Source organism: Hibiscus syriacus, unplaced genomic scaffold (genome assembly GCF_006381635.1).
Source record: "Hibiscus syriacus cultivar Baekdansim isolate YM2019G1 unplaced genomic scaffold, ASM638163v2 tig00110187_pilon, whole genome shotgun sequence".
NCBI classification, from domain to species: domain Eukaryota; kingdom Viridiplantae; phylum Streptophyta; class Magnoliopsida; order Malvales; family Malvaceae; genus Hibiscus; species Hibiscus syriacus.
In genome coordinates this window covers 108,808-132,860 of record NW_024062618.1, presented here as the reverse complement: position 1 = coordinate 132,860, position 24,053 = coordinate 108,808, and the positions used below count along the sequence as shown (strand labels likewise).

Sequence of the window (24,053 nt, the reverse complement as noted above, 5' to 3'; positions counted from 1 at the left end):
ACCATATAAATTCCATTCGAATGCCTTTGATCTTTAATTCAACTTCTAATATTTCCTCTGATCCATATCAACAGAAATTACATAAAAACGGAGCTTAATTCTGAAAAACGGATCGAATCAGATGATAAATCAGTGAAAAATAGCTTACCGGGTTCGAATCTTGCGAAACGGACTTCGAATACGGATTAAGGACGTCGAAAGCATAAAATATGACTTTTCAAAAATTTGGAATTTTCGGTTAAAATCAAAGTCAACGGGTTTGATTGGCAATTTCGAGATCTTCGGGTCCGAATTTTGAAAAACGAACTGTGGAATCGGATTCAGAACATCGAAAAACGTCAGGATAGATATACTCGGTCAAAGTCAAAGGTCGTTTAATTCCCGGTCAAAGTCGGTCAAAGTTCTAGTCAACTCTGGTCAACAATCAACATTCGACTATTTTACACAAATATCACCCTAACATATATTAATTACAAAATTAGCCACTTTCTGTAAATATTTATAAAACTAACACCCGAATTTTACACAAATAGCACCTAAACTAAAATTAATTACAACCAGACGATGCCCACTCTCGGGAGTGGCGCGTGAAGCGCATGAACAGTGATATGACGTCGCAAAAATTCCTGAAAATTATTTTAAGCGATTTTGAGGCACTTACAAAGCTCGGTTCACAATTTTAAACGGCGGAGAGCTCGATTCCGAAACGTCGAAAACTTTGACGGTCTCACACCTCCATGCGCCAGTGACGACGGAGAAACAGAGAACACCGGTGGACTCGGAACGATGCAAGGAACACGATGGTGTGGGAGGTGTCGTAAACGGATGACCGGATCGTCGTGAATCGACGAAAAACCAATTGAAATCGAGTTATTACCGACAATACTTCCGACTAAAATTAATGACGAACGGTGACGATTCATGACGAAAGGTTTGAGGGGTTTTGTTCCTCGGTCGACAACGAACACGATGGTGTTTTCGGTTCGTCGATCGGAAGTCGGACGACGAGTAGATCAGAGTTGAAAAGAGGGTTGAAGGGGGAGGGAAACTAAGAAATTAATCTGCAGAAATAGGTGTTATAATTCATCCCAAAAGAAAAAGTTCAAATCCTGAGTTTAGTCACTGAATTTCTTACACTTTATAAAACAGTCTGTCAACTTTGAATTTTTTAATTTAATCCTCAATTTTCTTCCAAAATTCCAATTAAATTCACCACTATATAATTTCTTAAATTTAACCCCTAAATTGGGGTGTTACAAGTCCGGTTGCCAAGTGCGAATTTATGGTCGGTGAGTATGCAGTAAATTAGTATATATATTTGGTGCAACATGGGAAGCACAAGACAAGCAAGATGGCAGCGGAGGGCAAAAAGAGAGCTGTTCTGGTGGGATGCAATTACCCCAACACCCAATACAGGTTGCATGGATGCATCAATGATGTGCTTCTAATGGAAAATCTGATTCGGACCAGCTTTGGGTTTGATGCAAAGAATATTACAGTCCTGACTGATGAACCAAGCGCATCGCCTGAGGAATTGCCTACTCATGTAAACATTAAGGCTGCCCTCAAGAAGATGGTAAACGAAGCTGAAGCCGGAGATGTGCTGTTTTTTCACTTTAGTGGCCATGGAACAATCATCCCAGTTGGTAACCTTCGCCGTAGATCTTGATTTCTTCGGCTTGAGGGATATCAAACACCATGAGCTTGGTTAATACTTGCTATTCTTGGCTGCCATTGTTGCACATGCAACACAAATACACACTAGTTTACTTTAAAGTTACCATGTGCACTCACGTCCTTAAACTCATAAATTATGAGTAATAATTGAACTCAACGTCTAATTTTTTTTTTAAATAGTATAGAATGATTATAATCTATTTAGAATATCTTTTAACTATTGACAATATATATGTAGAATTTTCAAGAAATTCAACAATATTCTAGACTGAATCTGCCGATGAAACTTGAATGATGTATTTGAAGGCTCTAATGAACTCCGAAACTATATAATTATTTGAATATTATACTTTTAAGGAAACATTTTTTCCAAAAGTTAAGATTCCTGAAATATTTTTTAAAAGGGAAAATTACACAAATGATCACTTAACTATGAGATTGGTGTTGATATGACCATCATACTTTTAATTTTGACAATATGACCATATAACTATTCCAGTGGTTTCAATCAAATCCAAATGTCGTTAATATTTAACGGAAGTATAGATGTGGCAGTTAACAAAATTAATATATTTATACATTTGATCATTAATACTTATACATTATCTCAATTTGATCTTAATTTTAATTTATTTCAATAAATTTAATTCTTCAATCAAATTGTGAAACATGTCCCCGCTTGATTAAAGAATTTTTTCTAATTTAATTTAATAAATTTTTAATCCAATCAATTTGGAAGATGTTTAACATCGGAAGGAAACGAACCCTCTAATCAGATTCATTTATTCAACATCTATCTAAAATTAATTCTTAAATAATATCTTGTTTACATATAAAATGTTACGTTTTTTTAATATTTTTTCTCACACTAACACCTAAAATTAAATTAAAAGAAATGAGAATAATATTTTTTAAAAAAAAATATATGAAGTTTATTAAAAAGAAATAAAACACATTATATACTTAAATTATATAATTTCTTAATAAAATTCATTTGATGTGATATATTTAATTAATAAAATATTTTATTAGTAAATAATATTGTTTGAATATCATTTTAATAAAAAAATCTTTTAATATTACTCATAATAGTATCGAGTTTTTTTTATAATATGAGATGATTGCAAGATAGTATTTGTTTATAATTTCTTTTAGCTATTGTCTCGCACATATATCCTGTAGACACAGATACTCGAACTTAAAACTTCAAAGGAGAGAAACATTTCATTTAACTACTAAAACCACTCAATGTGTTCGTATTATTGAATTAAAGTTTAGGGCTATATTTTAAGGCTCTATAGTTTGGGCATGTTTGTTGAAATCAACCATATAATATATTAATGTTTTGGGCTTATAGCCTTATAGGTGAAATGGAGTCGGTCCAATGGCAGCTCAAAAGCTTAATTAACATATGCCGCCGCTTTATTTTTGGTGTTTTAGGTTTGTGCTTGTGCTTCTTTCTCTCAACCAAAAATGACTGCTCAAGCCGACAAAGAGATCGAGGAGGTCCTCGCTGCTCATCTCGACCAACAAAAAATCGATGTATATATTCCTAAAATTAATATTTGTTCTTTTTCTATTTTTTTTCTATTTTTATTATTTTCTTCTGATTTACAGTCGGAGCAACCTGAACAACTTGTTGTTGAAGATGACGATGAGGAAGAGGACGAAGAAGACGACGATGAAGATGATGCCGAAGGTGAATATCCATTTTCTATGATTCTCTAAATCATTTTTTTGAACTTTTTCAAAAACTTGGGTTAAAATATTATGAACGATGCTGATAATATAGTGCGTGGATTTTTATTTGATCTTCGATTTATATTAGGAAATATGCTTAAATCGTCTATTAGGATTCATTTGTTTCTGAGTTTGATTTCTAAATATTCTAATCTCCAACTTGACACACCAAGTAAGTCGAGCGCAAATTGTTAAACCAGTCGATCTAGCCGAATACACGTCGATTTGAGCTTGTTGAACAACTTAAGAAAGCAAACTTTGTACTCTTTTGACTTGGATCTACTCGATTTTGCTCCTACATGGTATTACTTTAACAGCCATTTGATTTGTTGGTAGAATGTTGGACTCTTAGTCCCTACTCCCGAGATACCCTGGCAATTTTGATCGTTCCAGAAATGTCTTACTTTTGAGCTGTGTTTTATAGTACTTGTGTGTAACCAAGCCATTCAGGCTCAAAATTGCTCAATATTGTTGGCTCGAGCTTGAATATCTTAATCCTTGACCTAAGTAGCACGTGAACCTAATATTTACTCGAATACTGAGACGTATATTTGTGTGTAAATTTTTATATATGACCAACATTCGCCCTTTTCGTATTGTTTAACGCTTTCCATTGAATTCTCAAAATACTGAAAGGTCTGAATGTTTGATATTGCCTTGCATGAAGTTTTAGGTAAACTGCAATCATATGAGTTTTCTTTTTTACCTGCGCCTTGCAAAAAGCGCACCTTAGTTATTGAACTGTGTCTATGGATCACTGTGTTTAGAATTTCACATTCAGGGAAAATAACACGTTGATGAGTTATCCGCAAACGAATAATTTTTTATTATGTTATGTCCTAGGACATCATGATGGAGAAGGTGATGGAGCTGGTAGGTCAAAGCAAAGCAGAAGTGAGAAGAAGAGTCGCAAAGCTATGTTGAAGCTTGGGATGAAACCTATTCCTGGTGTTAGCCGGGTCACTGTCAAGAAGAGCAAGAATGTAAGTCCTCTTTTCATACAGTTTTTAATCGGCGATCCTTGTTTGGCATTAGGTTCATGTTTTGCGATTTTGATTCTTTCCACTGTCTAGTCTAACCATAATAGTGGCATCCATTATATCTGCAATCACGATACATGCAACACAGTCGGAATTCTTTTGATGTAAAAGGGACCTTAGTCATTGAGATTCTGATTCTAAATTTGAACAAAACTGATGTCTGGATTATATTTTGTTTTTGTTTTAAATTTGATAACTAATTTTCCGTGATGAATTCAGATCTTATTCGTCATCTCAAAACCAGATGTGTTCAAGAGCCCAGCATCAGATACGTACGTCATATTCGGAGAGGCCAAGATTGAGGACCTAAGCTCACAACTACAGACTCAAGCTGCTGAGCAATTCAAGGCTCCGGATCTAAGCAATGTGATATCAAAGCCCGAGACATCGACCAATGTCCAGGATGACGAAGAAGTGGATGAGACCGGTGTCGAGCCCAAGGACATCGAATTGGTCATGACACAAGCAGAAGTTTCCAGGTCAAGGGCTGTCAAGGCACTCAAGGCTGCTGATGGTGACATTGTTTCTGCTATAATGGAGCTTACAACCTAATCATGTTGTTCTTTGGTTTCTGAGAGTTGTCTGGCTCAGGTCAAATGTCCCTTATTTTACCGATGTTATATTTTCTATTTTCGTGTTACTGTTGTACTATTAAAACCGTGTTTGGAGTACATTTCTGTTACAAGAATGATCTCGGTTTTATAATTTTTGATTCTATCCGTGTTTGTTACGATCATAATTTTATGATTCAATTGGACTATGATTGTATCGATTATATTTGCAACAGAAGTTTTGGCAACCGCAATCTATTTATCAATTATGTTTACAGATACTCGTATTTGAAACTCACAAACACTCGATCAAATCTGTGTATGCCGAGATCGTACTCACATCTGCATCTGTGCCGAGAACATTGTTATAACATCTTAACTGGTAAAACTTGAACTTGGGATATTATTGCTGAACATGATTTACGAACTAAGCTCATTGCAAGCACAAGAGGATAACCAAAATCTAATGTATTGAAAGAACAATGCCTCTCTTCAGAGACCCGATTACAAGCGGACTCGAAGCATATCCACAAGATAGACTGGTTTGATTGATGTCGATCGATCTCGATTTTTGTGTTCAGGGAGACACAGGAATGATTCCAGAATGATTGGAACTCTCCCAAACCTCAATCCCTTCTACATTTTCTCTGCTTACAAACAATCTCTCTCCACCTCCTTCAATTCTCTTTATCATCCCTCTCTCAGCATCCTCTGCCTTATCCACATAATTCCTCTTGAAGCACACCTCAGGTCTTCGGTTTTCGGTATCCGATATTTCCAGAGGCATAATAGTTTCATACGATCCATTCTGTCTCGACCAAACCTCGAGTCCTCCATCCTTCCCCACGAAAACCTGCCTCTTATAGCAATGCAAATGGACGTCATTTCCACTATAGCTGGTTTCTCTCATGCTAGGATTTGTATCTTCCATATACACCCAGGGATCATCCCCTAATTTTCGAACATCTGCCATTGCCAAGTCTCCAGATTTTGAACATATCTTGAAGAGGATCGAATCATCGGTGTCAACATCGATGTCGGCGAACGAGTCTCCAAACCTACTGCTCCTGCCTGAACCCGGCTCGTTCGTTTCCCAAACCACCTCCTTGCTTCTCGGGTCCCATATCCTAATGTAACCGGAGTAACCAAATGCCCCACAAGTGACGGCACTCCCGATAATCAAACCAGTTTCCGGAAGCCATGACAACTTCCCGGGGACTGTGTTCTTGGCGGCGCTTCCCGATTGGCGAGTCAACTCTGATGTAACCCGGAGCGTTAATTTATCAATCACGAGGACGCTGTTTTCTCTATGGGGACAATCGAATGATACGAAGATCGAGTCAGGTGAGTTAGCGATGGCGCTGACTCGAGCCTTGTATATCCGTGGATCGTCCTGGTCGGTCCAATGGACTGAACCGGTATAGTGCCCGCTGAAGAGGTCGTAGATATGGAGACCCGATGTGGATTCGGATCCGATAGCAGCTATCTCGGGCCATACCCGGCAAATCGAGGTGATATCATCGAGATGCGTGCGCACGGCGGCGGTGTAAGATAAGTAGGGATCGTATATTGAAATCTGACCACCGTGAGCGATCCAGAGTGAACCATCTTCTCCGGCGGAGAAAGTGGAAGGAACAGCGTCTGAAGCCGGACGTATAGTATCGACGATGGAAGCGTCTATGCCCCGAAGCGACGATGGCAAAGAGGCAGAGCGGAGGCGAGACTCAACACCGTAATAGAGAGCCTCCTCGGCGAGTTCCTGGATAGAAAACCGGCGGAGAGAGGTGGAAGGGAGGCGGTTAGAGCGGAGGAGGGAGAGAAGAACAGAGAAGATTTCTGGGTCGCGGTCGATGAAGATAGGGTTAGAACGGGGAAGAAAAGGACGGTTGGAGAGAGCAGCGAGGAGGGAATCAGGACCGGCGGAGTGGAGGGTGGAAACGGTGGTTTCGAAGAACCTGCCGCCAACGTTGAGCTTTATGCGGCGGCCGGGAATCATTGGGTTGGGAGTTTGGTCAGCCATTGAAGCTCATATAATCCAATGATTGAAGCTAAGATTCCCTTTAAGAAAATCACTCTGGCTTTTTAGCTTGAAAGTTAACGCTTTTGGTTAAATATACAATGAGAAAATGCAGGAAACCTCCCCGAAATCATCGACTTGTACACTGCTGGTACGCGGTTGTTCCATTTCCCTCGAGCATTTTTCCAACATTTCATAAGCAAATTTAACTTGATGAAGTATTGCCACTTTAATTAAAGATAAAATATTTTAAGTTTCTTTATACATAGATTTCAAAGATACCAATCACATTGAGACTTGGGTGGTAATTGTTAATTTATTTATTAATTTATAAATCATGTCTTACTTCTCTATTTAAAATATATATATAATTATAATCGTAGAATTTTAAAATAAAATATTCCATTTCCCTCGAGCATTTTTCAACATTTCATAAGCAAATTTAACTTGATGAAGTATTGCCACTTTAATTAAAGATAAAATTTTAAGTTTCTTTATACATAGATTTCAAGATACCAATCACATTGAGACTTGGGTGGTAATTGTTAATTTATTTATTAATTTATAAATCATGTCTTACTTCTCTATTTAAAATATATATATAATTATAATCGTAGAATTTTAAATTAAAATATTTTTAACCATTTTTATTTTGGGAGAGGAGAAGGAGAATTTTACTCCTAATTAATGTTGAACTTACAATCTAAGGAATAAGAGAAGCGTAATTAAGAATTTTTAACCATACGCTTTAGAGATTGTTGGCAAGATAAAATATTTTCTCATAACCTTAATAACATTATGTGTATATATGTAAGTATAAAGGTCATATAATATACAAAATAATATTTTTCATTAATTATAAAATCACACATTAATACAATATATACCGATTATAATACTTGGTCTATAAATATGTGACAAAACCTCTCCTCAAATTAGAGTACATATATTAATTATATCCAATTTATTACATAGATAATCAATTTAAACTCTTTAAAAACTTATATGAAAATATCTCTTAGTTGATCTAGATTTCTCATAGTCGATAGTAATCAAACATTATTGAATCATTTCACAAATAAAATAACAATCAACTTCAATATATTTCTTTCATTTGTGAAGGATTCGATTACAAGTATTGTGAAGCACAAATCACATCATAGCTTCTCAAGTATTGAAACCTTAATTTCTATTTCATTAAGGAGTTAATATACTCGTATGATTTTACACATTGACTTAATCATAGCTTTGTATTCGACTTTTGTACTAATCGGCAAGACCTTGTTATATCTCTTGAAATCAAAATTTCTCCGACAAAAAACACTATCTTAAAGTAAATATCTTGTCTTCCTAAAATCATTTCCATTCTCAATCTAAAAATATTCAATCCCAGTATGACCTTTTTTAAAAAATAATAATACAACATTTGTTTTAGTGTCTTCTAATGATTAACTTTCAAGCTATACAAATAATTCACTTTCTATAGTTAATTGTATATTGAGAGACATTAGAATACTACATAGTTTAACATCTAATTTTCTGATTCCTATAATATATCAAACATATATCTTCTTTGTAATGATTTAAATTGTTAAGTCAATATTTGAACATTGATCCAAACTGAGGAATTAGTTAATTAGGACATTTAAAATTAAACCCAATTAGATATAAAAAGTGCTTTTAGAATTGAGAAATAAAGAGAAAGAATGTGCTATTTGGTCATGTTTTAAAATGATGGTTACATTTCATTTATTTGATTTTTTTTTTTGGCTAATATAGAACATAAATAATACTTGGAGATTTGGCATAGTCTCTTGAGTAATAAGGTTCAACACCGCAGACGGAGCTTCAACAAAAAGGGTCCCTCCATGCAGTTCGCGCCTCTCCTGACTGGTCGAAAGATCATCTCCCAAGTACGTTCCAAGTTTAATCTTATGGTATCAACCAAGGAAACGCTGCATGAATGATTCGGAACTTTGTTTAAATTAGGGATAAATATTTGAGAGGGAGTTCATTGTTCTTAATTGTAGAGTTAACCGTTCACCCAAGATGGACAAAAGTAAGAATCATCCTCTCCATCTTAAGAGCTAAAGGGAATTTTCGAGGGTTTATTAGTTTGAGAGCTATGTGGAATTTCTATTTCTTTTGTACATTTTTCAAACGCTGCCATCACAAGCAAGCTAGAGACAAGATATTACAACAGAAAACAATCATGTCAAAGCATGAGAAAGCATAAGAAAAAAACAGATAAATGCTAAAAGCACGGGGCCATCTATCAAGAGCAAAGCCTTGCAGGGCATTCCAGCAGAAAGCATTGACAGGCATTTATATTCGATACTACGAACACAAATGAAACAGATAAAACAATATCAACAGTTACAATAGCTAGCTCTATTTCAGGTTCTCACAGATGCGAACCCGGGTTCATCATAACAAGAGAAAACCCAAAAATGAGTGTCAACATATAAATTAAATATATGAATAATGCATATGGATAACACTAAATGTAATGCTGCTATATCATATTATTATATCAAATCTTGACAAGAATCTAACCTCGAATAACATGGTCCATTATATGGACAAATCCGATACAAAACAATAACCAGTCACGAGACAAAATGTGATAGTCTAGTAGCCACATTTGCCACCTGAGCCTGCATTTGAGCTTCCTTAATTTTTGCAGCAGTAGCCCTATGAAAGAACTGCTCCCTTGACAACAACCTCACATTCCTCAGATACTGATCGAATGATACAGCCCCGTCTTGCACTGCCTTATCCAACGAATAAACCACATCCTCGATAGCTAAATCAGTAGCTGTGCAGTCCAACATTTGTTTAGAGAGAACATCGACGCAATGAATCGCCTCGTCAACATTCACATTATTCTTCTCTAAGTCCTTTGTTTTCCCTTCGTTATCTCTAATCCAACTATCCAAAACATCTGTATTCATCAAAACAACCTGTAATTGCCGCTCTAAAGCTTCCTTTTCATCTTGCATCTCTCTCAACCCTTTATTAATCTCCTCCTCTCTTCTTCTCAACACCGCTTGAGCCGAAAACAACCCTTCCATTTCAACTTCCCTAGCTTTTCGCATCCTAATTAGATCACTATGAACAAATTCCACCAGTTTATTTGTCGCATTCCTCTTATAAACCTCGGCAGCAGCATCCGTCGAAGTAGGACGAGGTTGTGAGTGTTGTGGAGGTTGTACCCTCCCATACGGAGATGGAGGATACACTCCAGCCGCCGAGTGAGCCACCCTAGGCCCTGGCGGCTGCGTATGGTGCCCGTAACTAGACGACATGGAGGAATTAATAGAAGGGCTTGGACTAGGACTAGGACTAGGATGGGGACGTCGTTGCGAATAAAGAGGCGGATCACGCGAAAACGCGGAGCTCAAATTAACGACCAAATCGACAAGATTGGAACTTGGGTAAATCCAATTATGCAAATAAGGGATCGAAACTAACCCAGAAGGAGAAACGTGGGGGTGGGGTCGTTTGATGATCATGTCGCGCGTGGGATTGACATAGACGGCGGGAGCGTAACGTGGGTAAGATTCCATGAGCCAGATGATGATGGGGATGTTGTAAGTGACGCCTTGGAAAGGCATGGGGATGGTGCCGTCCGCTTGAAGGAGGTTGACGGAACGGCCGTCGTTGTGAGTGAAAGTAGCGGTTTTGGGTTCAAGGGAAGGATAATTGGAGACGAGAGAAAGGAGGTGTTGACGAATAAGCCATTTGGTGTCTTCGGTGTAAGGGAGGGGGGAAGGGCCGCGTTGAGAGAGGACGGAGGACAGGAATTGTTGAGTTTGTTGAGGGTTTGGCGGCGGAGTAGACGACGGAGGAACCATTGGTAGAGTTGGGCGGTGGAGGAGGAGATATTGTATTTTGAGATTTGCTATTAGCTTAGCGATGGGGAAATCTTTTTCTTCTTTCTCAAGGATGAATCACTTGTATTTTTATAGATAATTTATTTAAAATTATTCTCGATAATATAATGTTATTTAATTCATTAATTTTATATGAAATTATATATTTTAAATATTTATCTAATAAAAATAATAAAATAACTCATAAATTCATACTGATAAATTATAATCAATTACAAATAAACTGTTGATATAGTGAGATGAGGTAATAAATTCTTTAAGTAAGATCAATGTTTGAATTTTGAACTCTATGAATTGAGTAAATTAGGTTGAGAGAGTCGCTCTTGCCTCTGATATATCCGATCCAAATTAGTTTATTAATAAATCGGATATAGGATCGGATATAGTTGATTATACATAAATAAAATATTACAATCAATTCAACATAACTCACAAATTACATTAATTCTTTGAGTTAATTACATCACATGTCTTCAAGTATGTATTTCATTTTAAATTGGTGTCTAAACTTTTAAATATTTTAATTTCATCTATAAAATAAGACTCTCATTCTAAATTAGTCATTAAACTTTTGAATATTTCAATTTCATCCTAGACTATTACTTTTATTCTAAATTGGTTTCTAAATTTTTTAAATATTCCAATTTCATCACAAACTATATGTACACACTAATCAAATTCCTTGTAAATAAATTCATTAGGCCAAGTTATATTATTATATGTTTTAAAAAAAATTAGGTTAAACTATAGTTCAAACTAATTATATATTTGGATGAATTTGAGGATAAAATTGGAATATTCAAAAGTTTGGGGACTAATATAGAAAGAGGGTCATAGTTTAGGGTTGAAATTTCAAAAGTTTAAGGATTAATATAGAATAATATTTATAATTTGAGGATGGAATTATAATATTAAATAATTTAATGACCAATTTAAAATTAAGATTATAGTTTGAGGACATATGGTACAAGTAACTCTAATTCTTGTCCTCCTTAAGAATTCAAGAATATAATTAGAGTTTCCATATTTCATTCAATTCAACGGAACTTATAAAGTATAATGATTGATAAAAAAATCAAATGTGTAATTATATATTTATTAATATGGAATAAGTATAAAATAATATATGTTTAAAAATAACTTTCAATTATTTAACATTGAATGTTCGTACCTTTGAAATTATTAGTACTCGAACCCGATATCTAATAACAATAATTCTTTTACCAGCGAGTTCATTGGGTCGTGCTTATATACGGTCATACTCGAATCCAATTATGGAATGACTTTTTTAAACACAGACTTATAATGTGTTTGGTCAATCACAACCCCCATTGAGTTTAAAGTGTAATTACTTATAATTTTAAGTGCGTGATATATTTGGGTAACCGTCATAATTAATAGTTCTTGTTGCGTTGAATATTTCAATTACATTTCTTAATTCTTCGAGAGGTGAAAATTAAATAATTATGCATGTAATTAAAAAAACGGTTGAGTTAATTATATTATACATCCTCAAATTATACTATCATTTTAAATTAATTCTTAAATTTTTATATATAAAACAAACAACTCATTGTATATTAATCTTTAAACTTTTAAATATTTCAAATTCATCATCAATCTATAACATTCATTCTATATTCATCAACCTCCCAATTTCAGTATACCCACATTTTGAATATATATCAACCAATGTGGTATTCACAATCCAGCTTCGAAGACATAACTATAAACAATTATGGATCCAAAAGTACCTTTAAGAATGAATATATATATATATATTAATAAATATAAAATTTTATTATAAAATAAATATAAATAAAATTTTAAAGTAAGCATAACTAATAAAATAGAGAACTAATACAAGAATATTTAAATTTTAGAATGCACACATACTTATCCTAAACAAGTCATAGATCCGTAGTGACTATGAACCGACTTCCAACTCTTAACCAATCTCATATCAATAACAAAAAAAATTGAAATAAGTTGTCATATAAATTTAAATATTTTTATAATTTTTATTAAATAATTTATTTTCACTTTTAAAATTTTAGGCAAAGTACACTGATGATCCCTGAATATAGGACATTACTTTATCGAGTACCTCAATTATTAAAAGTTACAAAATGAACATCCGACTATTCATATATTCCAAACTCGTTATTTTCCGTTGAAAAGATTGATGATTGTCTGAATTAAAAGTTAACTCGTTGACTGATATATGATAAAACCTTATCCTAGAACCGTTTGAACTGTATTTTGTGGATTGACTCTTCATTTATATTATGTCGTCAAGCTAGTGCTGTAATATTTTGCCGTCGAGCTCGCGCTTCAAATTAACGAGTGCGTCAGTAAACATCATTAAAATATTATTTTATTATATTCAATCAACATATTAACATCCAGCTTAACGGAGAGGAATGAGTTTGGAACATATGAATAGTTTGATGACTATTGTGTAACTTTTTATATCAGTAGGACTCAACAAAATAAAACCCTATAGTTAGGGATTATTTTATAATTTTTAATAATTAGAAGACTCAATAAAGAAGTGTCCTATAATAAAGGGATCATTTGTATATTTTGCCCTACAATTTTTATAAGTTGGAAGAAACAAGGATAGTAGAAATAATAGAAGAAAATTATCCGCTTGCCCTTCATCTTTCCATCATAACAACTTGACCTAAATGCAAGCTTAGCTAAACCATTCTACGCAAAGCCAGAACCGATGGTATTCCACGAAACCAAATCTCTGTGAGGCAATCCATCAAACATCTTATAAGCTTCCTCAATTTCTCTATATTTCGCTTATAAATTAACAACAGTCATTGCAAAGACATTTGAAGAAAACCCATTTTTTATCAACTATCAATGAATCTCCTTCCCCATTCAAAACCATTATTTAAATTTTATCTTAATTTCTTTGTGTTCATCACTTCCTGCAACAGACCTATTCACTGCAAAATTTGCTTGAGAAGTATTAGCAAACCTCGCCGGTGAACCGATTCCATTGATTCTCCAAGAGTTAGAAGGCCCCGAGACCGCAAATCCGCCATCGTTGATGCCGGATCTCCCATTGGAACTTGGCTGGGGATGGTTCATCATGGCTTGCGTAGGATAACCTTGAGCGAAACGATGTCCGCCGAACTGTATGGCATCCATGGATACAAAGGTTTGTGGATCATGGATCCTGGTCTAACCCCAAAGGGAGATCTATTCAAACATCCACAAATAGGGTTCAAATAAAAGGTCGAACAAGATTGGACGGAGAATACCATTCCGTCCGGTCCCTTGAGCCCTCTTGATCGACGCACGTTCTTGTCTATGTGCATTTTGGTGCCCCCCTAAGGCTTGAGGGCTAGGGAACACTTTCCTGCAGTAGCTGCAAATCAAAATCAAGGACAAAGGAGTCATAGGGCTCGTAAGGGTGACAAGATCGAGGTCCACCCTCGATTCGGATCCCGGATTGTCGTTGTTGGAGAGCTCCAAACCAGACAAAACACCAGTGATCGGCTCCATTTTCAGATGCTTTGGCAGCTTCACTGACTAAGGTTTTTGGTGTACAAACTATCAGGGATGTTTTTTAATTTATACGAGTGAGTTAGTAACGTTGCTTCAATTATGGCAAGGTATTTCATTTCCTAGTTGTCAATTTACATCTTTTTACCATAGGTAAATAAAAGAGTATATGGTGCAAATCCATGCATCAACTGTAATTATATTAATGGTTACATATATATTCTGGATATTTACTTATTATGGTAAAAATACAAATTTAGCCACCTATGCATGACTTTAAAATTGGTAACTCTATAAACTTGAAGTTCATAAAACCATTTATCTCATTAAATATCCATAGGAACTATATTTTGTTTAACTAAACCTAACCTTCGATGTTTTCCTTTCGATCGAATCGATATAATTTTAATAGAACGACGATTAAACCTTTAATTTTTTTGATGAAATTAATATATATAATCACGTGACAATATGACAATGTAAGATGATAGAAATTGTCAAGTTAATAAACTTATATCATATCATTAATAAAGCAGTGTTGACTACCACAGTGACTCCTAATTCAATATCTTGAAAATTTAACCTGTTTTTCATCATTTTCCTCGCATTAATTTTATGACCATAAAAATAAGAATAACTTCCCAACTTATTTTTTGTTTTCTTTTATATCTTTTTTTTTTTAATTTGTCGATGAGCTATTGAGTCAAATTAGGAGAATATTCATGTTATCATGAGAAAATATTTTAATAAATTTATTTTTTACTTAAACTAAAATTATAATTGAATTGATAAAATTTATAAGTAATAAAGATTAAAGTATAATTATATTAATTTTGTTAATGTCGTGTCAGTTCCTCCATTAAATGTTGACTACATGTCTCGTAACCGATTTTCGCCCGGCTACAAAATTTTTTTTACTTGGTGGGAAAAATAATATGAATAAATGGTTTTTAAAATATTTTGGGAATCGCCATCGGCCTTTTGGGTCAGGTAGGTCGAATATCTAAAAATTATCTTTAAAAAGAGTTTTTAAGAAGACATCAGTTAAAAGATAAATTGGTCTGCGTTTTAACCAAAAATTCGTTCTTTTTAATAATAAAAAAGGATTCATGATCGATTACGTTTGAGGAATGATTAGCACCCCACAACACCCAAAATTAGTACTCATTAATTATAAATTGTCTCTATTATTAGAAATTTAAATATTCAAAATATATTTTATTCATAATCCTGTTTATTTCAAATTATAATTTTAGGAAACTTTATTAATTTATATATATAAATAAGATATTTATTTATTTAAAAATATCATAAAATGACTTCTAGGTGCTTTAAAATAGCTATTTTCTTAATATTAAAAAGTAAATAAATATTAAAACATTTATTTAAAAATAGATATAATTTACAAATGTAAAATATTTATTTATTTAAAAATATCAGAAAAATGGACATTCAGTTGCTTTAAGACTGTCCTTTCTTAATATTAAAAATAAATAAATATTAATAAAACATTTATCTAAAAATAATTATAATTTACAAAAATAAAATATTTATTTATTTAAAAATAACAAAAAATGAACATCCAGTTGCTTTAAGACTGCTATTTCTTAATATTAAAAAATAAATAAATATTAAAATACTTAGATACCCTAATTAGTAATTAATCATTTAAAATTATAGGGGCTAAACATGCCATTTTACCCTATTATTAATTTAGTGACTAAAATAAACATAACTAAAACAATATAATTTAAATGTAAAATATTAAAATTCAAGGACCTAATTCGAATTTAGCCTTAATTAATTATTTAAGGGTTAAAAATAAAATTTATTAAAATTACGAGGGACTAAATAAAGTATTTACGATAAATATATAATAAATATTAACAGTGACTAAAATAAAATAAAATAAAAATTATAAGACCAAATTAACAGGTTCATAATTCAATTTCAGTGACCAACTCATAAAATTACAAAACTACAGGTATGGCAGAAAGGGTTTGCCCATAATAGAAATTACAGAAATGCCCTCCCCAAAACGGTGTCGTTTGGGAGAGGGTATATAAACCCTTTAACCGGCCTTCTTGGGCCATGCTTCCTTCATTTCTCATTTCTTCTCTCTCTATTAAAGATAGATGAAGCTCTCTCTCTTTCATCTCTCTATAATTCCCTCATCGGAGGAAAATGAGCTCTGGCCGGCAGTCGCGCTCCAACGTTGACCACCGCCGTCGGCCACCGTTAACGGTGGCTGGAAAATTCTAAAATATACCAAAACGAAGCCCTAAATACCCTAAAGCCAAAATCGAGGACCGTTTAGCCTAAAAATCCTTAACCCGACCTAGATCTAAGCTTGTTACCTTCGGTATTTTGGTTTTTTAACGGCGTAGGACGGCTCTGATGACAATAATCTCCTCGGTAAGTCTCTCTCTCTTTCTTTTACTTTCTGTTTTTCTCTTGGGTTGCTGTCGTGGTTGTTGTATGCTCTTTGTCTTTGTGTTTTTGGGTTGCTCTCCGTTTGTTTATGCCCATCCTTTTATGCAGGTTCGGTGGCCATATTTATAGGCCACCATGTATTCTCTTCGGACCGGATAATGGAGCGGTCTTCGGTGAGTCACCAAGCTATGGCATTGACTCACCATAGAGCTTCAACATGGGTGGCCATCTGGGTCTTCTGGAGACTTCGAAGAGGGTGGCAGAAGCTGGTTGTGGCACCTGGCAGTGGCATCGTCGGCAGTGGCGGTTGGAGCACTTGGCAGCAAAGGTTGAAACGTCTGGAAGCTTGGAGCGACGACGGTGCTAGGGTAAGAAACCCCAACGGACATGATACAAACCCTAGAGGGTTTGGGTTGTTTGTTGGGCTGGTTCTAGACTGGATCGGGGTCTGGGCCTCTGATGGTAATTGGGCTCCGGGATTTGTAATTGTAAATGGGTCTGTTTGTAATAATAATAATAATAATAATAAAAATAAATAATAATATAATAGTAATAATAATAAAATGAAACCAAAAACTAGTGTCTTCAACATATATCTTGATTAATATCATTTAAATAATTAAGCGAATTGATTGGTAAAATAAAAACAACAACTATCAAATTAAATTCCTCTCGTAGTTATGTGATCATAAGTATAATTTACTCGAAATATAAATACAATCAACATATCTTTATAATTAGTAATTATCACATACAATAAATAAAATCAACCATTACAAATTTACAAAATAAATAAATAATATAAATATATTTGAATTAGAACAATTGCAGAGGTCTCAATGGTTAAAAGAAATTTTATTCTTTATGGATGATCAAAGTTTGAGTGAATTTATAAACTATGTGTTTCATCCCTCGACTTTAATTTTACTCCTATTTTGGATATAAACTTTAAAAACTTACAATTTTATCATCAAATTTTCTAATTACTCCATTTTCGATTGCTAAAGTATTAAATCAAATATAATAGAGTGACATGTGTTTTTATTTTCAATCTCATCATCCCCTATCACTCTATCAATTTATATTTTTCTAAAATCTCTTTAAAATTCAATCCTAAACCTTAAACTCACAAAACTCCAACCACTTCAATCTACAATCTCCATTATTCGATTAGCATGGATCATAGTATATAGCTCGTCTCTTTCTTTTCTACCTCTCCACTATTCGGATATTGAAAAAAGATACTACATTGTTTCAAAATCAAAGAGAATTTAAAATAATTTTTTCAAAAGAAAAAAGGTTTTGGGACCATATCATAATTTTTAAAAGGTGGAATGTCCAATTATAACTTTATAAATCAAAACAAGAATAATTCAATAATCCAGTGATCAAATTCAAAATTAGTAAAGTTTAATGACCAAAAATAAAATGAAATTAAAGTTGAGTAATGAATTTTATAATTTACCTATATATAAAATAAAATCACTTTCTTATTTATCTTTTTTTTAAATATTATTTAATTAAAAATAAACCGTACTTGTCGAATCAAATATAAAATATTATAAAATTCTTAATAAAAGCAAAAAATAAAAGGAATATCTGAAAAACTCTTTGTCGGTTATGGAAACAACAAAACAACCAAATTAAATAATTACGCGTGTCACAAATAGTTCTGTCCCTCAAATCAACTAATAAAGTCAACCATCAAAACTTACCTAGCTGTGAATTTATCAACCAATATCTACTTTATTATTGTTTTTGTTTCTTCTTCTTCTTGAGTTTTAATTTTTGTCCAACTCGAAACGTATGTTGGGTTTTGAAACAAAGACTTATTTGTTTATGTTTTGGTTCTTTTAGAACTGAAGAAGATACAGAGGCAATCTTAGGAACTGAAAATGTTTTCTTTTTGGGTTTAGATTTTATTAAATTACATATATATATTCCGATTTCGTTTTGTTTTTTTTTAATAATTCAATGATCCAAATCTGACACCCAAATCATGAAAAAGAAGCTCGATACCCGTTTCCCAGCTGTAAGCTTCTATCCTTTTCTTATTTCCCTTTTGCGTTTCTCTGAATTTGTTTTTTCCCCTCTTTAATCAGATGCTAGTTTGATTTGAGTGTTTGATTTTTGGTTGATTTGATGGAAAATGAAATATGTTTTTTCTTTTTTAGTTTTTGATTCTGTGATTATTTTTGTTGCTGCGATTCTGATTTATACGATATTTTTCGTGACCTGGGTCATCATTAATTTTCCATATATTAGTTGACTGACTCTGTGTTCAATGTTTAGGGTTTTTGGATATTCAGTTTATGATTGTTTCAATAATATGGAATTTCATGGACTGTGCTGTTGTATTTGTGTTTTTCAAAGTTAGTTTAGTGAGGATTCTTTGTTTTTCGACGTTCTATGAAAATTTCATGTTGGTTTGATAATGTTTTTGATTGTTTCTTTGAAGTCAGTCGAACATTAGAAATATATGGATGTTCAATTTCCCAAGTATTGTTTGATGGTTCTTCGTCTGCAGAATGTTTAGCTTACTGACTTCTACAACTTTAGTTTCTTGTTAATTATCATGTCCTAATTCGGTCTTGACATCATTGGCATTTGCGTTACTCTGACTCATTTTTTTGGAAGTACCCTTACTCCGACCTTAGACATGGGAAAAAGTTGAACATACCTATGTCAAACACTGCCCCTATCCGACACTCACACCTAAGTTTTGAGTAACATAGCTTAGCCATGTCCTATCTTCTCACACCACACTTAGAACTTTTGTTATGTTGCTCAGTTGACGGTAATAAACCAGCAACTTACAAGGACGCCTGTTTGATGATGCTCTGACTTGATGGAACTATAGGGACATCTATGCATTGAAGATCCCATCTTCTTGTCCTGATATTCTGTATGTAGTTAACAATCTGTGTCTTGTTTGTTACTGATTTTGGGGGTTGCTGTTTATATCAGGGTATCCCGATATTAATAGGTAATGTTAATCTCTTATAATTAAGATATACATGTTTGTGGTTCCACAACTTCATTTAATGTTGTATCTTTCAAGCCATTTTCTGCCTGGAGAATATGCAAATTTTTTCTTGATTTTTTGCATATGCTTTAGGACCGTGGGTTGCATTGTCATCCTTGGTTATGAGTCATCTTCTTGGAATGATATTCCCTTGACAATGGTTTTCATATGATTTTTACCAATCTTAGCTATGATTAATGCTGAAACTTTAGAGCATATTCGTTTTTCAGGCTCGCATTAAAAAGATTATGCAAGCAGATGAAGATGTCGGGAAGATTGCATTAGCAGTGCCTGTTTTAGTTTGTGAGTGGCTATAACTTTCATGATTTACCAAAATAATTCCTCCATGCGTGTATGGTACATGCTCATGCTACTTTGTATTACTTTTCAGCGAAAGCATTGGAATTGTTTCTACAAGATCTTTGTGATCGTACATATGAGATTACTCTTCAGAAAGGAGCAAAGACAATGAATTCATTGCATTTGTAAGTGAAGAATTAGCATTAATCTTTTTGTAGCATGCGATATCTGTCGTCTGCTTTAGGATTTGACGTTATTTTCTGCATTTATACACGTTTTCATACATATAAATGTTTGATCACATGCATGTGCATTAATAATGTAGATAGCTACAATATAAATATGTCTCGCACGTTAAATGCCTTAGAAGGTTTCGGAGTTTACTTTAAAGGTTTGGTAGTAGTTTACTACCGTAGTTTTTTGGAGTTTACTTTAAAGGTTTGGTAGTAGTTGAGTACCATAGTTTTTTTCTTTTTTAAACTTTTCTCGATTTCTTTTAACTTATTTGGCTTTAATAAAAGGTTCCTCTTTAATAGATTTGGCGTAAAAACGGAAATAAAAAATATAAAGAAGAAAAGGTGAGAAGGGGAAAAGATAGTGTAGATAGATAGATAGACAGATGGACACAGAAGATTGTCCTAAATCATGTGTTGACCTGTAAGGACAGGGAAGACTTTAATTTTATGTCGGACTTGGTCCGGAATTCCTCCTGTTGGGTCCAAAAGTATTATAGATTCACTACGAAGATTACCAGAAATGGTGAATCACTATTTGGGGAGAAAGGAATCTATTTCTTCAACCTTTCTCGATCATGCTACATTTTTAGATTAACAAGCCTTGTGATCATCATGGTATCGTATTATGTGTCTTTGGATCTCGTTCTTTGTTACCCATAGTGTTGTGTATTTTCTATGTATTGACCATTTTTCTAACAAAAGCACCTAACTAAATTGCAGAAAGCATTGTGTACAGAGCTACAATGTATTTGACTTTCTGAGGGACATTGTTAGCCGGGTTCCCGACTATGGTCATGGCCATTCTGAGGCTGCTGCTACTGATGATCGAACTATTTCCCGCAGAAGGTTAGAGAAACCCAGGCTTCCCCCTTGTTTCTTACTTTTGAATTTGTGAACGAGACACTTATTTGGTGATATTTTCCCGTATCATTCTGCCAGAAAAGCTGCCGGAGATGATGCCAATGACAGTGATGAAGAATCTAAGAGAAGCAGAATGGTAAGATGGTTTTTGATTCAACTCGTGTCTGTCTGTACACACACACATATATATACACGCGCCTGCTATAAACATATAAAACATGGTATGAGTGTGTGCACAACTCTATAGGAATGAATGATGCTTTACTTTTTTCTTCGGCGATGAAAAAGTATCTGGTTTAAAGTTAATTTCTGAATTTTGGTGTACTATTTCAAAAACTTCAGTATAAGAATTACTGGGCTTGTTCACTGCAGTGCATGTTATTTTACATGAATTGTAAACTCAACTGCATTTTTTGTTTAAGTTTTCACTCGAATGTCACTATTCGGAGCATGCCATTTATATGAATTTAGGTACTTTCACTGAATTACTTCCTTCTTACATGTATTCAGCAGCACGATGTGGGTCACACTGGGACCAGTGGCCGAGGGAGAGGCCGGGGACGAGGCAGGGGTCGTGGAAGAGGAGCTCGACATGTGGAAAGAGATGCTCATCGTGAAATAGAACCAGAACATTGCTCAACACATCAGCAAAACAACAAAAGTCATTCAACCACAGGAATGGCAATAGATGATGATTCCGGGTTGAAGGAAACAGTGAAAGAGAACACTACCGGTGAAGATGTCAATCAATCCGTCCGGAATTTCGATCTGAATGCTGAGGTAGATGAGAATGTGGATGCAAAGGCCTTAGCAGCTGCTGCTAAAGTTGCTGCACCTGCAGCCTCTGCCAGTGCTGCTAGTGCTGCTGCACCAGCGGCCACTGCAGCAGTGGCAGCAACTCAGCCTTCTTTGCCAGGGCCTACAACAGAGGCTAAACACGAAGAATACCCTGGCTGGTCTCTTTCGGATATGGACAAGATGGCTATCGATCCTCTTCAACTTGCTCAGCTTGGCGGAAGGTTAGACGAGGATGAAGAAGACTATGACGAGGAAGGGTGAGTAGCTACGAAGTTGGACTCCTAGGAAACGTTAGTGGTCAAGATCAGTTTAGCACCCCTAGTGGATAAGATTGAGAAAATGCGAAAATAGTCAAGATGATCTCGTTGGAGTATGGTAAACTATCCTATGCAGGTCTCAATGGCTCAAATTCATGTCTCTTCTGTCTTTGTTTACCCATCATCGTTTACTTTCTGTTATAGCATTCACTAACATAACTTTAAAAATGGTAGATTCTCACAACTGAAAGACACTAGTTCGGGAACCTGCTCGTTATGCATTGAGAAATTTGTGGCTCCTTGTGTAACTATGATCTTATTGCATGCTCTCCATTTCGACTTAGCTCATTAACTTTACTTTCATGATTGTCAAATTCATTACTCGTCCATTTCTTCAATTGCATTAACCAAGTTCTGCACTGCAAAGAACATGTTTGCCTGCTGAGTTGCAGAACGGATTGATTCCGGTCCCTCCCCATTGCCGGAAACCAAGAAAGTTTTAGTGAAAGATGTATGGATGAATTGCAAGCTCTCTTTTCATGCGCGTGAATTATGACAACAAGGATCTAACATTAGCTTCAAGAGTAATTGAAAGTTCCATGCTGTTCAGATTGAAATTTCCTTGGCACTTGTAGTGCACCCCACCTTGAATTTCTCGTCTCCCCCATACGACCAAGTCATGAAATTAAAAATAAAAAGGAATCTGATTATTTAATTTATTGCACATATATGTTTAGTTTAACAAATGTTTTTATTTTATTTTATAAATAAATCCTAAAAATAAGAAAATATTACTTTGGTTATTTTGATTTTGACAAAAAATGACCATGTTAATTCGGTTCTGATGATTACAAAATTTATTCAATTATTGATATATAAAAATTAAACCGACCAAATCAATGACTTCCAAATCTAAAGGAACAGACCCGCTACCATCTTTGACATGTCCGACCACCTTTAACCACCATCTCTCCCATTATTCATCAACATGATTTTATTATAACCATAGCTAAAAAGTTCCATTTATTTAACACACACACACATATATATATATCATCACAAGTTTCCAAATCATTATTACAACATTCGGTACAGCACGAGCTCCATTGCGGAGGGAAAACACAGAAAATGATAAAAGTTCAAGAGATGGGGAAGACAAAAGGTACAGTCTTTTCACTGCAAATAGCATCTCAAACTGCTCCAAAAACAAATACTAAACTGCTTGGAATCAGACACTGCACGTTTGAGATACTTTGAAACCATGGAGGATTTTATTTTTCTTAAAAAAAGCGAAAAAAAACATGAGTTTTGAAAAATGCTCATGTGAGATTCATCCTCGGGTTCCCGAAGCAGTGAAAAAGAAGACGAGAATCAGGATGTCTTCTCCATCAAAAAGATGTATGATGAAAAACATAACCGGAAACATAACTAAGGTCTAAGGATGATAGTATGTATGTAAGCATATGTTATGACTTTCATTAGTCCTCACGAAAACTAATACGGTTGACGATGGTTTTGAATTTATCTTCGATCATGGATTAAGCATCACCTGTCGTATCGATTCAAAAACCAAATCATATGTCAAACTTTCAGTGCATCAGAAATAAGAATTTCATGAAGAGAAATCAATCTCTCAAACATCTAGTACGTAGTAGTTATGTTACTTTGACTCGGATGTGTGTTGGAAACGGTTTTATTTC

The 24,053-nt window shown here is 34.3% G+C and overlaps 4 protein-coding genes across 5 annotated transcripts; 2 read left to right on the top strand and 2 right to left on the bottom strand.

Moving 5' to 3' along the window:
* The first annotated feature begins 3,108 nt into the window (after positions 1 to 3,108).
* Positions 3,109 to 5,160, top strand: LOC120217490 (nascent polypeptide-associated complex subunit alpha-like protein 1). The gene is made up of 4 exons (XM_039214574.1): positions 3,109 to 3,219; positions 3,295 to 3,376; positions 4,261 to 4,400; positions 4,677 to 5,160. Exons 1-4 carry the CDS (start codon positions 3,151 to 3,153, stop codon positions 5,007 to 5,009), a joined length of 624 nt encoding a protein of 207 aa, XP_039070505.1. The 5' UTR covers positions 3,109 to 3,150; the 3' UTR covers positions 5,010 to 5,160.
* A 228-nt stretch (positions 5,161 to 5,388) lies between these two features.
* Positions 5,389 to 7,122, bottom strand: LOC120217489 (protein ENDOPLASMIC RETICULUM-ARRESTED PEN3-like). The gene has a single exon (XM_039214573.1). The coding sequence runs from the start codon at positions 7,026 to 7,028 to the stop codon at positions 5,586 to 5,588; it is 1,443 nt and encodes a 480-aa protein (XP_039070504.1). The 5' UTR covers positions 7,029 to 7,122; the 3' UTR covers positions 5,389 to 5,585.
* A 2,354-nt stretch (positions 7,123 to 9,476) lies between these two features.
* On the bottom strand, positions 9,477 to 10,948 carry LOC120217486 (protein ELC-like). The gene has a single exon (XM_039214570.1). The coding sequence runs from the start codon at positions 10,880 to 10,882 to the stop codon at positions 9,635 to 9,637; it is 1,248 nt and encodes a 415-aa protein (XP_039070501.1). The 5' UTR covers positions 10,883 to 10,948; the 3' UTR covers positions 9,477 to 9,634.
* A 4,168-nt stretch (positions 10,949 to 15,116) lies between these two features.
* On the top strand, positions 15,117 to 22,661 carry LOC120217488 (dr1-associated corepressor homolog). Of its 2 annotated transcripts, none has more exons than XM_039214572.1 (8): positions 15,117 to 15,129; positions 15,246 to 15,250; positions 18,838 to 18,908; positions 20,132 to 20,204; positions 20,293 to 20,386; positions 21,158 to 21,283; positions 21,377 to 21,434; positions 21,812 to 22,661. In XM_039214572.1, the coding sequence occupies exons 3-8, from the start codon at positions 18,876 to 18,878 to the stop codon at positions 22,355 to 22,357; spliced, it is 930 nt and encodes a 309-aa protein (XP_039070503.1). In that variant the 5' UTR covers positions 15,117 to 15,129; positions 15,246 to 15,250; positions 18,838 to 18,875; the 3' UTR covers positions 22,358 to 22,661. The 2 variants fall into 2 exon arrangements, with proteins under 2 accessions (XP_039070503.1, XP_039070502.1); XM_039214571.1 differs by having other exon boundaries at positions 21,809 to 22,661.
* Positions 22,662 to 24,053: the final 1,392 nt, after the last annotated feature.